Below are 18,339 nucleotides of genomic sequence, written 5' to 3'. Positions count from 1 at the left end.
ATAGAGGACTTGAACAACACAATGCACCAATTATATCAAACAGACTATGCACAACGCTCTAACATCAGAATATACATTTTTCTCAATTACAATTTCCTAGATAGACCATATGTTAGGTCACAGATTAAATTTCAATAGATTTTAAAAGATAGATATCATACAAAGTATCTTCTCTGACCCCCAATATCAATATGAGAAAAAAAATTATAGTTTTAAGCATTTACATTAAAAAACAAGAAAGATCTCAAATCAGCAACCTATCTTTACAACTTAAGAAGCAAAAAGTACAAAGTAAACTCGAAGCAAGCAGAAGAAAGAAAATAATAAAGAATAGAGTAAATATAAATGAGATTGAGAATAGAAAAATAATAGAGAAAATCAATGAAACCAAAAGCTGTTTCTTCAAAAAGTTCAACAAAATTGACAAATATTTAGCTATACTAAGAAATAAAGAAGTTTCAAAATTACTAAAATCAGAAATGAAGTGGCAACATTATTAATGATTCTACAGAATAAAAAGGATTATAAAATAGTACTATGAACAACAGTATGCAAATTTGATAACCTAGACAAAATAGACAAATTCCTAGAAACACAAAACCTACCAAGACTAAATCACAAAGAAACAGAAAACATGAATAGACTAATAACTAGTAAGAAGATTGAATCGGTAATCAAAAATCTCCTAACAAAGAAAAGCCCTAGACTTGATGACTTCACTGGTGAATTCTACCAAACATTTAAAGAGGAACACATACCAATGCTTCTCAGATTTCTCCCAAAAAATAAAGACAAGGGGATACTTCTTAACTCATTCTATACATTCTATCAGCATTACCCTGATACCAAAGCCAGACAAGGCCACTACAGGAAAAGAAAAGTACAGACCAACATCCCTCAGGAACACCGATGTAAATATCCTTAACAAAATATTAGCAAACCAAATTCAGCAGCATATTAAAAGGATGATACACTATGACCAAGTGAGATTTATTCCTGCAATGCAAGAATGACTCAACTTATGAAAGCACATCACATTAACAGAATGAAGGGGGAAAAATGATAATCTCAAATAACACAGAAAACCTTTGACAAAGTTTAACACCCTTCCATAGATGGAAAATTCTTCAACATAGTACAAACCATACATGAAAAACCCATAGCAAACATCATATTCAATGGTAAAAAAAACCTGAAAGCTTTTCCTCTAAGATCAGGAACAAGGCAAGGATGCCTGTTCTCACCTCCTATTCAACATAGCAGTTCTGTTCAACATAGAAGTTCTAGCCAGAGTAATTAGGCAAGAAGAAAAATAAAAGGCAGACAATTGGAGAGAAAGAAGTAAAATTATCTGTTTGCAGACGATATGATCTTACATGGAGAAACCCTAAAGATTCCACACACACAAAAAAAAATTGTTAGTATCAATAAATGAATTCAGCAAAGTAGCAGGATATAAAGTTGACACAAATAAATCAGTTGCATTTCTATATACTAACAATAAACAATCTAAAAATGAAAATAAGAATGCAATTCCATTTACAATTACACCAAAAAGAGTAAAATACTTGGGAATTAACTTAGCCAAGAAGGGAAAAGACTTGTACAATGAAGGCTGCAAAACACTGCTGAAAGAAACTAAAGAAGATAGATATTTTAAAAAGTGGAAAGACATTCCATGTTCATGAATTGGATGACTTAATATTGTTAAGATGTCAATACTACACAAAGCAAGCTGCAAGTTCAATGTAATCCCTATCAAAGACCCAATGACTTTTTTGCAGAAATGGAAAACTCCAATCTAAAATTCATATAGAATATCAAGGGACATGAATAGCCAAAACAATCTTGAAAAAAAAAAAAAAGTTAGAGGACTCCCAGTTCCGGATTTCAAAACTCACTACAAAGCTACAGTAATCAAAACAGTATGGTACTGGTATAAAGACAGGCATCTAGACAAATGGAATAGAATAGAGAGTCCAGAAACAAATCCTCACACATATGGTCAAGTGTTTTTTTACTAGGGTGCTAAGACCATTCACTAGAGAAAGGACAGTCTCTTCAACAAAATAGTACTGGGAAAACTGGATATCCACATGCAAAGAATAAAGGTGCACCCTTAGCTAACACAATATACAAAAACTAACTGAAACTGGATCAAAGACCTAAATGTAAGACCTAAAACTTTTAGAAGAAAACACAGGATAAAAGTTTCAAGACATTGAACGTTCAATGATGTCTTAGATATGACACCAAAGGCACAGGCAATCAAAGAAAAAATAGACAAATTAAACTTCATGAAAATTTTAAAAGTTTGTGTATCAAAAGACACTATCAACAATATAAAAAGGCAACACAGAGAATGGAAGAAAATATGTGTAGATCATGTATTTAATAAGGAATTAATATCCAGAATATATAGAAAACTCCTACAACTCAACAATAAAAAACCCCAAACAACTCAATTAAAAAAATGCACAAAGAACTTGAGCTGCCATTTATCTAAAGAAGATATATAAATGACCAATAAGCACATAAAAAGATGCTCAACAAAACTGATCATTAGGGAAATGCAAATCAAAACTACAATGAAATACCATCTCACGTCCATTAGGATGGCTACTATCAAGAAAATAGAAAATAAATGTTGGAGAGGATGTGTAGAAATTGGTACCCTTGTATACTGTTGGTGGGAATGTAAAATAGTGCAGCCACTGTGGAAAAAATATGATGGTTTCTCAAGAAAATATTACAAATGAATTACCATATGATCCAGCAAATCCACCTCTGGATATATACTATAAAAATTGAAAGCGGGGGGCTTCCCTGGTGGCGCAGTAGTTGAGAGTCCGCCTGCTGATGCAGGGGACGCGGGTTCGTGCCCTGGTCCGGGAAGATCCCACATGCTGCAGAGCAGCTGGTCCCATGAGCCATGGCCGCTGAGCCTGTGCGTCCGGAGCCCGTGCTCCGCAATGGGAAAGGCCACAACAGTGAGAGGCCCGCATACCACAAAAAAAAAAAAAAAAAAAAATTGAAAGCGGGGTCTGGAAGAGATATTTGAATACCCATGTTCATAGCAGAATTTTTCACAATAGCTAAAACATGGAAGCAACCCAAATGTCCATCCACTGATGAATGGATAAGCAAAATGTGATACATACATATAATGGAATACTGTTTAGCCTTAAAAAGGAAGGAAATTCTGACACATTCTACAATGTGGATGAAACCTGAGGGCATTGTGCTAAGTGAAATAAACCAATTACAAAAGACAAATACTGTATGATTCCACTTATATGAGGTACACTTAGAGTAGTCAAAATCATAGATACAGAAAGTAAAATGGTGGATGCCAGGGACTAGGGGGTGGGAATGGGAAGTTATTGTTCAATAGGTATAAAGTTTCAGTTTTGAAAGATGAGAAGAGTTCTGGAGATGGATGGCGGTGGTGGTTGCATAACTATATAAACATACTTAATATCATTGAACTGTACACTCAAAAAGTGGTTAAGATGGTAAATTTTATATTACATATATTTTACCACAATAAAAAGTGAAGAGCAAAAAAAAGAAAAGGAAGAAAAAGTAGGCAAAGGATCTGAATAGACACTTCTCCAAAGAAGATACACACATGGCCAATAAGCACATCAAAGGATGCTCAACCTCATTAGTCATCAAGGAAAATGCAAATCAAAACCACAATGGTATACCACTTTACATCCACTAGTATGTCTAGAATCAAAAAGTCAGATAATAACAAGTGTTGGTGATGATATAGAGGAATTGGAACCCTTATACACTGCTGGTTGGAATGCAAAATGGTATAGCTGCTTTGGAAAACCATCTGGCATTTCATCAAGTGACACATTATAGAGCTACCGTTTGACCTAGCAATCCCACTCCTAGATATATATCCAAGAGAAATGAAACATATGTCCATGCAAAAACTTGTACGTACCTTTTATAGCTGCATTATTCACAATAGCCAAGTGCCCATCAACAGACTAGTCATAAAATGTGGTATGTCCAAAAATGGAATATTATTCATCCATAAAAAGGAATGGAGTGCTGACACATATTACAGCGTGGGTAAGCCTTTAAAACATTGTGTTAAGTGAAAGAAGTCAGTCAAAAGTCCACATAGTATACAATTCTATTCACACATATGTCCAGAATTGGATAATCTATAGAGACAGAAAATAGCTGAGTGGTTCCTAGGGCTGTGGGATGGGAGGTATATAGGGAGGTGATAGCTAAATGGTACAGCATGAAAATATTCCAAAATGGACGGCGATGATGGATGCTCGTATCTGCGAATATACTAAAAACCACAGAATTGTACACTTCAAGTATGTATTGTGTAAATTCTGTCCCAACAGAGCTGTTTTTAAAGATCTTTATGTTTACCAGTTCATAGATAATACAAGAGACAAGAAGCAAGTTAAATAATGCCACAAGAAAGCAAGGACACAAATCACAACCTGGGAAATTCTACAGACAAATGTCCAGTTCATCAAACAAATCAAGATGTAGAAGGAAACAGAAAGAAAGCTCCTACAGAGTGCGAATCTTAAGAGACATAATGAAATGCATGATGTGGACCATCTATGGATTCTGATTCCAACAAATTTACTATAAAAAGAATATCTTTGAGATAATCAGGAAATTTTGAGTATGTGTAGTAATTAGTTTTGGCTTTTGTTGGCTGTAACAATGACATGTTGTTGTTGTTGTTTTAATGTCCTTATTGGTAGAGATGTGTGCTAAGGTAGTTATAGTAGGAATGATAGGAAGCCCAGGACCTGTTATGAAATACTTTGCAAAGCTCCTCTTCCCCTTGCTTTCCTCTCCTTTTCCGTCCTAAGCGAACAAAAAGTCCAAATGCCAAGAAGACAGGTGTCTGTACTGTGGGGGTCATGTAGCCACAAGGGCCCCAAATGGCATCCCGGAGTGCGGGCAGAGTGTGTGTGCCCAAGGGCTGGGTGGATGGATGGACTGGCACAGGGTGTCAGAAGCATCCATGCCAAGGAGAAGGTTGGGCAGCCCACTATGGAAGTCACAGCCAAGGAGGGGGAGGGCGTGTATGTAAGAGGATCGAGCAGTGTGGGTGTCAAAACATGAACAGGGTGAGGAGGGAACCCATGTGGGGAGCAGTTGGGCAGAGGAGTCGAAATCCCAGGCTTGGTGAGGAAGGTTTCCACCTACAAGGAAGTTCATCAAATAGGTAAAAACATTAAGAATAATGGGAGTCAGGTTTCTCATTGTTGGAGAAGGGAGTCCCTTATTTGTTACGGCAGCACAGGCTAGACTGACTGGTACAAAGGGAATTTCAAAATAACAACAGGACTTTACTAAGTGGAGAGATCAGGGGGCTTTTTGTTTTCTTAATTACCCTGAGAAGAAAATAAAAACCTGATAAATGTGGATGTTGGATGGTTGTCATGGTTTGGTGAGTTCAGGAATGCAAAAGCCCCTGTACACGCTCTCAAACATGCCGTAACCTGAGACCACGTTAACGAAGCCCATGGAATACCCAGCAACATGCGGCCGTAGCTTGTTCAAATGCAAGCACAGTGACCACATCACTTTGCTGGCCCTTCAAGGGCAAAGTGATGAATCAATGATAAATGACTCAGGGAATAATTTTAGACACAGAGGGCTGACTAAATGATTCTGAAAGATGTTGAAAAGAAAAAAAAGTGCACCAGACTCCATATCTGAGGCTGTTCCTACAGACCCACTCGCTGGCTTCTTTCCAGCTGCTGTTATCTAGGGTCAGTAGCCTCGGCACCTCTGCAGGAGCTCAGAAGCCCTGCCACAGTGATCCTTGTCACCCACATTTCCAGCACCCCCAGGCACCCTCGTCTTGAACAATCAGTGCACAGTGGGAAGGCACATAGGTTGGTATACTCTGGAGTAAATTTAGACGTAGAACTGTTTTGCATCCTTACTTATCTGAGTAATCTGTTCTGCCAAGTTTCCGCCTTTATAGTCAGGGACCAACCAATTACCATGAAAATCAGATGAATAAATATTGAAGAGAATGTGTTCATCGTCTATTTTGGTGTCCTCAAAGCGAGGAAGTGACATTACGTTTTTAATTAAGTCTTTCATTTCCATTTTCTTTTTCAGCTAAAGCTGTCCTCCATAGGATCAATTAAGCTAGATAATCAGATCCAACAAAAAGCCCCCTAAAAGAACAGTTATTAGTAGGTGTGATTTACAGATTTTCCCAACCATACTGCAAATTTCTCCTCCAAAATTAAAGCTGTAGAGACAGCACAGCTTGGGGTGTTTGGGCTTGCTCAGACACCTAGTCTAACTCCATGTCCTCCTTGTCTTCTACATTATCTTGATACTGGTTCATGAATGTATAATATATTAGTAGTAGTACATATCTTTTGTAAGTCATATTTTTGTCTATAAGGACTGAGTGAACAAAAAAATGAATCGTCTTTGATCTATAACGAGGTATAATTTAGCTAATTTTTTTTTTTTTTTTTTTTTTTTTTGCGGTATGCAGGCCTCTCATTGCTGTGGCCTCTCCCGCTGCGGAGCACAGGCCCCGGACGCACAGGCCCTGCGGCCATGGCTCACAGGCCCAGCCGCTCCGCGGCATGTGGGATCTTCCCGGACCGGGCGGGGCACAAACCCGTGTCCCCTGCATCGGCAGGCGGACTCTCAACCACTGCGCCACCAGGCAAGCCCTAGCTAAATTTTAACTTTAAAAAAATACCTAAAATTTTCAACTGAAATATTTATATTCTCATAGGATTTCTATTTCCCTCCTATTTTCCTTTAGATAACTACAACTAATTTAATAGGCAGCCAATGCAAATGGAAAGAACTCTGGACTAAGTCTGTGCAGAAAATCTCATTTGTGACCCCAGGTCACCTTCTTTGGTCCTCAACTCCTAACCTGAAAAACCCTGAGGTTGATTTATGTATTCAGTTATCTAATGCTTATTGAACACCAGCTATGTGCCAGGCACTATTCTAGATGGTGGGAAATACTGCAATGAACAAGACTGCTACCCTCGTGCAGATTATAGTCTAGTGGGGGAAACGAAATAATAAACAAATTAGCAAATAAACGAGTGCTTGTTTGTGACAAGTGCTTAAGGGTAAAAATAAATCAGGGTAAAGAAATAGGGGGTATCTAGGGGATTCTATTTGAGGTAAAATGGTGGGGGAAGTCTCCTCTGACCTGAGTAAGCCTAGATCATTGTAAGAGGTGTGTATAACCACGTGATCTTGACACCCAAACCAGACGAGCACACACAAGTGAAGGAAGCAAAGACAATGAAGACAGATTTCTCTTATGAACTGTGCCTGAAAAAATCCTAAAGGAGATATTAGGACTCCAAATCCATGATTACTGTGTCAAGACCAAGCAGGGTTTATGCCAGGATGCAACATCAGAAAAATCTACCTGTGTAATTTCCCACATGAATGGACTTTAGGAAAAAAATCATGGTATTATCTCAAAAGCTGCTGAAGAAGCATTTGATGAAGTTCAATACCTATACATGATAAAAGTAGTTGGGCCATTAATATGTATAAATAGGTAATGAGAGCAGAGATTGCCATTTTAACTGGCTCATGGACATATCTCAGGTGCCAAAAACAATGCCTGGATTAGTAGTCATCCAGTACACATTTGTTGAGTGAATGAATGAATGAAGTCTTTTAGGTTGATAAGGACATCTACCAAAGCTTACATCATCCTTAAGGGAACAAAACCTCAAACATTCCTTCAGGTTGGAAACTGAACAAGGGCGCCCTCTCCTGGCCAATGCTCAAAGGTGCCCTCTAATGTCTGGGATTGGAAGGCAGGCGAAAAAACTCAGTGTTTGCAATGGCAATGACCGCTGGTCCAGTAAAACGACTGCAATCAGCAAAATTTCCAGGCTCAAGATCACACTACTCTCCTCTCCCTGCAGCCACAACTACTGAGAAAAAGTGATCAAAGAAAACATACCACTTACAACAGGAACTAAAACTAGACACCCTAGGAAGTAACCTAACAATGGAAACAGAAGAACTTTCTGGAGAGAATTTTAAAATTCTAACAAAAGACATCTTAAAACTAAATAAGTGGAGACATGCCATGCTTATGGAGGTGATGATTCAGTATTGAAAAATGTCAGCTCATCCCAAATTAATCTGTAAATTCAGTGCAAGCCCTATCGAAACCCCAGCATGTATTTTTGGTGACTTGATAAACTGAATCTAAAATCAGAACAAAGAATAAAGGTCTAGAATAGCTAAGACAACTTATAAAAAGGAGACTCAAGAGGAAGGACGCACACCACCAGATATTAAGACAGTTTAAGGCCGTAACGACTAAAGCAGTATGGAACTTGCATAAGGAACAGACAGTCAAATCAGTAGAACAAAACTGAGAGTCCAGAAACAGACCCATGACACAGAGACTTAGTGTGTAATAGAAGGAGCATCACTATCACAGAGAAAAGATGAATTATTTGGTAAATAGTGATGGGGGAATTGGCTCACTACATGGCGATTTTTAAAATGTTGGGTCCTATCTTATATCATCTTCCAAAGTAACTTCAGTTGGAATTGAAAGGTAAATGTGAAAGATAAACAATAAAGCTAGTAGGAGAAAATATAGAGTACCATACATCTGTGATTTGTAGGTGAGAAACCTTTTAGAACTCAAAACTATAAACCATAAAGGGGAAAATTGATGGATTCAGCTACATTCCCCCCAAAAAAGACTTTTATCTGATGAAGAATGTCACAGACAAAACTATCTGATAGGTGAAGATGTGGGAGAGTACATATGGGGATTCTATTGCTGGAATAAACTCAAGAAAACCCAATAAGAAGATTAAAAGAGAAACATGGGGGAAAGATAGGAACATAAAATTTATGGAGAAACCTGTTAAAGTGCAATCAAAGAATTGCACAGCAAACAATGAGACATCACTTCACTCCCCACCCGCACCAGATTAGCAAAACTAGATAGAGAAGGGGTGGGTGTGGGACCCTCACACTCTGCTGCTGCACATGTCAGTAGCCCAGCCATTCTGGAAGCAGATGCAACCCCTGATGACATTAAATGTATGTCCATCCTGTGATCAAACACTCTTGGGATATGCTCCAGAGAGACCATCCCAGGTGCAAGGGAAACAGGCACGAGGTTTGCAGCACCTTCAGTTTTTCAATCCTTCACAAGAGAGCTCAGGAAGTGATGTGCAGATGGTGTATCCAGTGAGCCCCAGATGGCCCTCCCAAGTAACAATTCAGTATACGGAAGGCACCACTGACAGATCTTAAAAACATGTACCGAAGGGAAAAAGAAAGAAATGATTTGTGGAATAACATCATGTTTGTTTGCAAATTTCTGAAACACACAAACACAAAATATGTAATTTCCCTGGTGTGCATATATGTAAAAAAAATCCACACAACGAAAGAAGGTGAATTGGATATATGTTACATTCATGGGGAGTGGTTGCCCAGCTGGAGAGTGGAAGGGAAGAGAAGAAAAGGTGCAGAGGTCTAGGGAGCTGAGGTGTGCAGGCAACTTAGTCTAGACACCTGAGGCAACAAATCATCTCAGATAACACCGCCTCTTTCCCCAAACACACACAGTTAAATTGTGTCCAAGTCCAAATGAAGACTGTCTTCATCCCTACCTGTCAATCAAAAAATGCAACGTCCTTCATAGAGAACAGACTTGTGGTTGCCAAGGGGAAGGGGAGGTTGGGGAGGAAAGGATTAGAAGTTTGGGTTTAGCAGATGCAAACTATTATATATAGAATGGATAAACAGCAAGGTCCTACTGTAGAACACAGGGAACTATATTCAGTATCCTGTGATAAATCATCATGGAAAAGAATATGAAAAAGAATATATATATATATATATATATATGCATAACTAAGTCACTTTGCTGTACAACAGAAATTAACACAACATTGTGAATCAACTACAGTTCAATAATTTTTTTTAAAAATGCCATGTTCTTAACCACTATTGAGATAACTACCTGCTGCTTTGTTTTCACTGGATAAAAAAAATTTTAAACAACAATCCTGGAATTTACTCAATGGTTAGGCTAAGGTAACTACATTTATTAAACTTAGTAATTCTTGGACTGTGCCAGGGTGAAGTCAAATTTATTTATTGACTGAAAGATGGTATATTCAGTCAACCCCATCGAATTATTCAGACACAACTGTACTGCCAGGAAGTGCCAAAATCACTGTCATGAGGTATTACTTCTCTAGGTGGGAAAGCAAGAGACTAATGAATAGGAGGCTTACTTACTGCTTCATCACATTTTATAACCTGCAAATTAAAAACTGGTGATTCAACTTGTAGAGATATTTGAGGTAAATATTAAAAGCCCAGGAGCCCTGTACTTCTTTGTCCACTATGAACATATTTGGAAAGAAAACTTTCTCAGTGTTTGTATTTATTTTAAAGAACGTGAGAATTAAGCCTTTCAACCTGGGCCCTGGGGATTTCCAAGTTTTATAACTTGCACAGGAGGCCCTGACCATGGGCTCCTGTAGCCTGGCTCTGGCCTGAAAGCATAAGTCCTCTGGGCCTGGTCTCCAGGGCCCTGGAGAAATGACCATCAGGACTTAGCAGACATATGTGAGTAGAGGAGGGAAAGTGGCCCCCAGTGCAGTGACCCAGGGTAGACTGTCGGAGGGAGGTTGGCCAGTGCAGGCCACACTCCACCCTGTGCTCACCGTGCCTTCTGGGTCCACGAGCAGCAGGTGCTTGGCCTGGCCATTGTGCATGCCAGTGAGGACAAAGGAGCCTGGGTTGGTGGTGCTCTTCCTGACCAGGAAGTCTCCATCTCTCTTCAGTAGCCCCTCTGCCTCCTTCCTGCTCATCTCCCCTTGGTACCAAGGCTCTGCTTTCAGCTCTTCCAGCATCTTGGCATCGGGGGCTCTGGGTGAGATGGGGCTGATGCACTCCACGGAGGCTGCCTTGCTCAACAGAGGCCCCAAGGACTGGTTCTTGAGAGCATCTTCAAAAGGTTCTGCCAAAAACATTTGCCAGCAACACATCAATCCCAAGGAGAACAAATGATAGACAGTACAGTGTGAGGGTTGGAAATGCAAAGGCAACTTCTACCAGAAAAATAAGAAGTAGAGAAAAATGACTGGCTGGTAATACAAGACTCATCATAACAAGCATTTGAAAGCAAAGCCCAGATCTTGGCATGACTCATTCTGATGAGTCTGCTTTCCCAAGACAGCTGGGCATTGTGTCTTGTGCCAAAGACTCAAGCACACCCTTTGCCTCACTAGTTAGAATGACTCCCTTTTTGCACGCTGCAAGAGGCCATGAATATTACATGCCATCTACTTTCTCTGGAACATTGGCTAGCCTCTTCAACAAATGTGTTCTCTTCTGAATAAAAACCTGCCAATACCAAAGAAAATACACAAAGGAAAAGAAAAGTTGCAAGGTTTTGATTTCATGCAAAACTGAAACCCAGCCCAACAAATGTTTCTTTCAAAATTTTTGTATTAGGTGAATTCTTAAAAGAGAAGAAAACTGACATTTATTGGGTGCCTTTTGTGTGACTTGCCCCAGGCTAGGAGCTCTACCTCCCCTTGACCTTCACTTGTTTCCCTGTAGAAAAAGGCTCTTGTGTGAGTGTTTGAGATTGAGCTTGACGTTATGCCCTTCAGAACATACTTCTCACTGCAGGCCATGGCTCTAACAGCAACAAATATCAGCGGTAAGAGAAGTCACCAGGCTCATCTAATTAAATCTCAATGTTCGATTTTCAAACAAGGCAATATGTACCACAGCACTCTGAAAAATGCCCACAGTGTGACACAAGTGTAAGATGTTGTGATGATTATTTAGGACCCCACTGCCAACCTGCCACAATGCAAGCACCCCAAGAACAAGAATGGTTCTCTCCTGGGCACAGCTACATCCCTCTAGTCCAACATTGTTCCTGGGACATAGTTTGTACCCATAAATATTCAGTGAGTGCTGTAAAATCAGACCAGTTTGCTAAATGTTGGTAGAGAATGGGCAGATGTGAAGTGAATACATGAAACCAAAACTAAATCATTTTGACACTTGTTAAATGATTTACAGATTTGGGGCAAAAAAGAGGTTAAAACTACGGACTAAAATTCTGTTCGTAGATTTTCTCTTTTTATGCTACTTTTTTCCCTGATTACCTGGAGTAGTTGAAAATTTGTATTCTGTTCCTGTACCATCACCATCATCACCACCATCACCATCACCACAACATCATCACCACCATCATAATCACCATCACCTCAGCCCCACCACTAGCATCAACATCATCACCATCACTATCAGCATCATCATCACCAACACCACTATCACCATCTTATCATTATTATCACCTTCATTACCACCATTACCATCATCACCATCACCATATCATTATCCTCATCACCATCACTGCCATCACCATCACCACAATCATCATCATCACCAACACCACTATCACCATCTTATCATTATTATCACCTTCATTACCACCATTACCATCATCACCATCACCATGTCATTATCCTCATCACCATCACTGCCATCACCATCACCACAATCATCATCACCACCAACACCACTATCACCATCTTATCATTATTATCACCTTCATTACCACCATTACCATCATCACCATCACCATGTCATTACCTTCATCACCATCACTGCCATCACCATCACCACAATCATCATCATCACCAACACCACTATCACCATCTTATCATTATTATCACCTTCGTTACCACCATTACCATCATCACCATCACCATGTCATTACCTTCATCACCATCACCACCATCACCATCACCACAATCATCATCATCACCAACACCACTATCACCATCTTATCATTATTATCACCTTCGTTACCACCATTACCATCATCACCATCACCATGTCATTACCTTCATCACCATCACCACCATCACCATCACCACAATCATCATCACCAACACCACTATCACCATCTTATCATTATTATCACCTTCATTACCACCATTACCATCATCACCATCACCATGTCATTATCCTCATCACCATCACTGCCATCACCATCACCACAATCATCATCACCACCAACACCACTATCACCATCTTATCATTATTATCACCTTCATTACCACCATTACCATCATCACCATCACCATGTCATTACCTTCATCACCATCACCACCATCACCATCACCACAATCATCATCATCACCAACACCACTATCACCATCTTATCATTATTATCACCTTCATTACCACCATTACCATCATCACCATCACCATGTCATTACCTTCATCACCATCACCGCCATCACCATCACCACAATCATCATCACCAACACCACTATCACCATCTTATCATTATTATCACCTTCATTACCACCATTACCATCATCACCATCACCATATCATTATCCTCATCACCATCACTGCCATCACCATCACCACAATCATCATCACCACCAACACCACTATCACCATCTTATCATTATTATCACCTTCGTTACCACCATTACCATCATCACCATCACCATGTCATTATCCTCATCACCATCACTGCCATCACCATCACCACAATCATCATCACCACCAACACCACTATCACCATCTTATCATTATTATCACCTTCATTACCACCATTACCATCATCACCATCACCATGTCATTACCTTCATCACCATCACCACCATCACCATCACCACAATCATCATCATCACCAACACCACTATCACCATCTTATCATTATTATCACCTTCATTACCACCATTACCATCATCACCATCACCATGTCATTACCTTCATCACCATCACCGCCATCACCATCACCACAATCATCATCACCAACACCACTATCACCATCTTATCATTATTATCACCTTCATTACCACCATTACCATCATCACCATCACCATATCATTATCCTCATCACCATCACTGCCATCACCATCACCACAATCATCATCACCACCAACACCACTATCACCATCTTATCATTATTATCACCTTCGTTACCACCATTACCATCATCACCATCACCATGTCATTATCCTCATCACCATCACTGCCATCACCATCACCACAATCATCATCACCACCAACACCACTATCACCATCTTATCATTATTATCACCTTCATTACCACCATTACCATCATCACCATCACCATGTCATTACCTTCATCACCATCACCACCATCACCATCACCACAATCATCATCATCACCAACACCACTATCACCATCTTATCATTATTATCACCTTCATTACCACCATTACCATCATCACCATCACCATGTCATTACCTTCATCACCATCACCGCCATCACCATCACCACAATCATCATCACCAACACCACTATCACCATCTTATCATTATTATCACCTTCATTACCACCATTACCATCATCACCATCACCATATCATTATCCTCATCACCATCACTGCCATCACCATCACCACAATCATCATCACCACCAACACCACTATCACCATCTTATCATTATTATCACCTTCGTTACCACCATTACCATCATCACCATCACCATGTCATTATCCTCATCACCATCACTGCCATCACCATCACCACAATCATCATCACCACCAACACCACTATCACCATCTTATCATTATTATCACCTTCATTACCACCATTACCATCATCACCATCACCATGTCATTACCTTCATCACCATCACCACCATCACCATCACCACAATCATCATCATCACCAACACCACTATCACCATCTTATCATTATTATCACCTTCATTACCACCATTACCATCATCACCATCACCATGTCATTACCTTCATCACCATCACCGCCATCACCATCACCACAATCATCATCACCAACACCACTATCACCATCTTATCATTATTATCACCTTCATTACCACCATTACCATCATCACCATCACCATGTCATTACCTTCATCACCATCACCACCATCACCATCACCACCATCATCAGCGTCACCACCACCATCAGTACCATTACCATCACTATCAGCACCACTACCACCATCATTATTTAGCTATAGTGGTTCAAGATAAACACAGAGTGCTAGGTCTATCTTTCCATACTTTTCAATAGACACTAGCCTCTCCAGGGCTCTTTATACTTTCGGTTTCCCCTTCTCTAGTTTTGGGAGTAGGAGTAGAAATTGATGGATGAAAAAAGGGAGGTCTGGCGTTCATTTTTCCCATCTCAAACCCCAGCCCAATCTAACTCTCCTCAGGCTCTGGGGCCAAGAGTCACTGGTATATTGACTAAATTAAACAGTGAAAATTGTCTGACCATAAATACAACTACTAAACTGAAGTTGGGAGATATCGTTACAACAGGAGTTACCACTTTGCTCTGCATCTTGAGAAGTTGCTTCATACCTCCTAGGCTATTTCCACATTTTTTTAAATGAAGAGATTAGACGAGATGATTCTACAGTTCTTCTGGCTCTGGTGATTTTTAAAATCAGAATGGGAGTCCAGTGACCCATTCTGGGGAAAAATAGACTTTTGTTGTCATAGTACAGCCTGATTATAAAAGCACTCAGCCCTGTCCTCACCCACATACAATACCAGGTATGTATTGTATGTGGTGAACCAGCAGTGAAGTTACCAAACCTCTAGGGTTCTCTGTTTCCTCCTCTATAAAATGGTAATAATAATAATATCTACCCATAGGACTATTGCAAAAATTAAATAAAATAATAAGCACCTAACCACGTGGTAGAAACTCACTAAGTGCTAGTCTCCTCTCCCTCCCTCTTCAACCTGTAAAATTCTCAAGGAAATTGAAAAAGAAATTTGGGGATGTAAAGCTGTTCATGAGCTTGGGAAGCTCTTTCAAAATTCCTTAACAACAATTTACACTTTCATTAATCAGTTCACAGATGATTTATTTTTCCCAATCTATATGCCAAACAGAGGTCCATGGTACACATCATACTACAGTGCAATCAACAGGAGCTTGGGGTTACTCTTCTTATCCCATTTTATTTTTCATCAGAGTACCTGTCACTACCTGTAACACACAGTGGTTATTTAAACTTCATGGGAGTAGGGACTTTGTCTATTTGGTTTTCCTGTATATCCCCAGTAAGTAGACTAGTATTTGACACATGGTAGGTGTTCAGTAGAGAGGAAGAAGGGGAGAGAGAAAGAGAAAAAGTGAGAGGGAAAGTGAGTGTATGTAGGCAAACAAGAGGGTATATTACAATTTCTTGCTTATATGTTAGTCTTATTCAACAGCCTAACAGCTCTATGAAAACAGGGGCCAAGCCATTTCATCTTGGCATCCTTAAAACTGATACAGTATTTGGCACACAATTAATACCTAAGTATTATCCAATAATACTTATTAATAATAATACTTATTAATAATACTAATAATTAATAATAATTAATAATAATCCAATTAATACCTAAGTGAATAAATAAATGAATGCGTTTATGTATATCATTTGTCTCAATACGATCTTCAAGAGCAAAGTCAATTATAAAACGGAGGTGGGGGGACTTCCCTTGTGGTCCAGTGGTTAAGAATCCGCCTTCCAATGCAGGAGACGCGGGTTCGATCCCTGGTCGGGGAACTAAGATCCCACATGCCGTGGGGCAACTAATCCTGCATGCTGCAACTACTGAGCCCATGTGCTCTGGAGCCTGCATGCCACAACTGGAGAGAAATCGGCATGCCACCACGAAGATCCCATGTGCTGCAACTAAGACCCAACACAGCCAAATAAATTAACTAATTAAAAAAAAAAAGAGGGGGAAACTGCTTTGCCTCTGGACTGCAGAGAAGGTTGTAATTCCAAAGCAGGGGTTGGCCAAGTTCAAAGCCTTGAAAAGCTCAATCATAACCCAGAAAAAGACAGCTCATCTGTGTCATTAATCAAAACCCCACTAGAAGAAAATTCAGTAATTGCACAGATTTCAAACAAAAGACAATGTAAAAAAACAGCCTCAAAAGAGAAAAATCCAGTGGCACATGGAAACCCACTCATGTCAAAGAGGTCTTTCCGTGGACTGCTTTCTGCACTGCTGCCCGTGGCCAGCCCAGCCTGCAGCGGGATGCACTGGGTGTTGACATAGGTGGGGGCTTCTCCTGTAGGGGCCACATGCGACTTCCTTTCCGGCATGCTGTAGATGTCCAAGGACCCTGCAACAAGAAAACAGCCCTCTTTTCTCTTCTGATTGTAATGCTATTCACGTTAAGCTATCCAGTGATTCACAGAAAAGTTCCTTTAGCCCATTCATAAGAAGATCCTTCTTTCAGATGCCCATCCGTTAAGTCTCCTCTCTGATCCTCTCACACCCTGTTGTACTCTGCTAGGATGCTCTCCACTCCTTCCTGTCAAAATGGGACCTACTGGCCCAGGATGATGGACGCCGTGAAGGTTAGGAGCCTTACCAAGACCCTAGGCACCTCTGACCTGGGCTGGGGGAGTGGCGGGGGTGGGTGCACACCTGCTGCAGAAGCTGCCTCAGCCTCCTCATCCCCTTTACAAAGGCCTGAGATCAAAATCACTGAGCAGGGCTTCCCTGATGGCGCAGTGGTTGAGAGTCCGCCTGCCGATGCAGGGAACACGGGTTCGTGCCCCGGTCCAGGAAGATCCCACATGCCGCGGAGCGGCTGGGCCCGTGAGCCATGGCCACTGAGACTGCGCGTCCGGAGCCTGTGCTCCGCAACGGGAGAGGCCACAACAGTGAGAGTCCCACATACCGCAAAAAAAAAAAAAAAAAAAAAACTGAGCAGAAGAACAACGGGCCTTATTTTCATTGCTCTTTTTTTAAGTGTAGGGGAATGCTTCATATCTTAACTCCATTAGAAATACATTGCAGGTGCTCTGACCCCATTTTATTAGAAAGTTACTTCCTCATGAATGAGGCACCTTCCTTATAAAACAGAGTCAGGCTTGTGCCTTCATGGGACTTCCCAACTGGACCAAGACTCTGTCAAGGCAGGGTCAGGCTGTCCCTGTTCTTGTTGCCTGAGGCGAATGAAGTGTGTCGCCCTGCTTGAGCCACTATCCGATTCTTTGTATGGGATCGCTGTTTCTAACAGGCTTCCACAGACACTCTCAAGATCGCCTTGGGCCTGGAGAGAGGTCACCTCTCCAGGTGGTGGGCTGTGGAAGTTGGCTCAATCCAGCTGGCAAGAGTGGGTTCAGGGCTTTTGGAGAAGTCTTCCCAAGAGCCCACTGAAGGACTTTTGGCAGCACCACTGTCTCTGGCCTGTAAGCGTGAGAATGCAGGTGTCCTGCGAAAATCCCGTCTCTGGGGAGCATCTCCACAAATTCCTGAGCTGTGTCTA

The 18,339-nt window shown here is 40.6% G+C and overlaps 1 protein-coding gene across 1 annotated transcript in view; it reads right to left on the bottom strand.

Moving 5' to 3' along the window:
• The window catches only part of SHC3 (SHC adaptor protein 3), a 151,559-nt gene that overhangs the window by 16,298 nt on the left and 116,922 nt on the right, over positions 1-18,339 (bottom strand). The window contains exons 10-11 of the mRNA XM_082629213.1: positions 17,026-17,184; positions 10,731-11,026 (exon numbers count right to left, since the gene is read on the bottom strand). Of these exons, the coding sequence (XP_082485339.1) occupies positions 10,731-11,026; positions 17,026-17,184 (455 nt within the window). The remainder of the gene's footprint in view (positions 1-10,730; positions 11,027-17,025; positions 17,185-18,339) is intronic.

The sequence above is a fragment of the Mesoplodon mirus genome, assembly GCF_964341445.2.
Source record: "Mesoplodon mirus genome assembly, chromosome: 1".
Classification (NCBI taxonomy): Eukaryota; Metazoa; Chordata; class Mammalia; order Artiodactyla; family Ziphiidae; genus Mesoplodon; species Mesoplodon mirus.
Note: the sequence above shows the minus strand (reverse complement) of the source record. Positions and strands in the feature narration are given on the sequence as shown.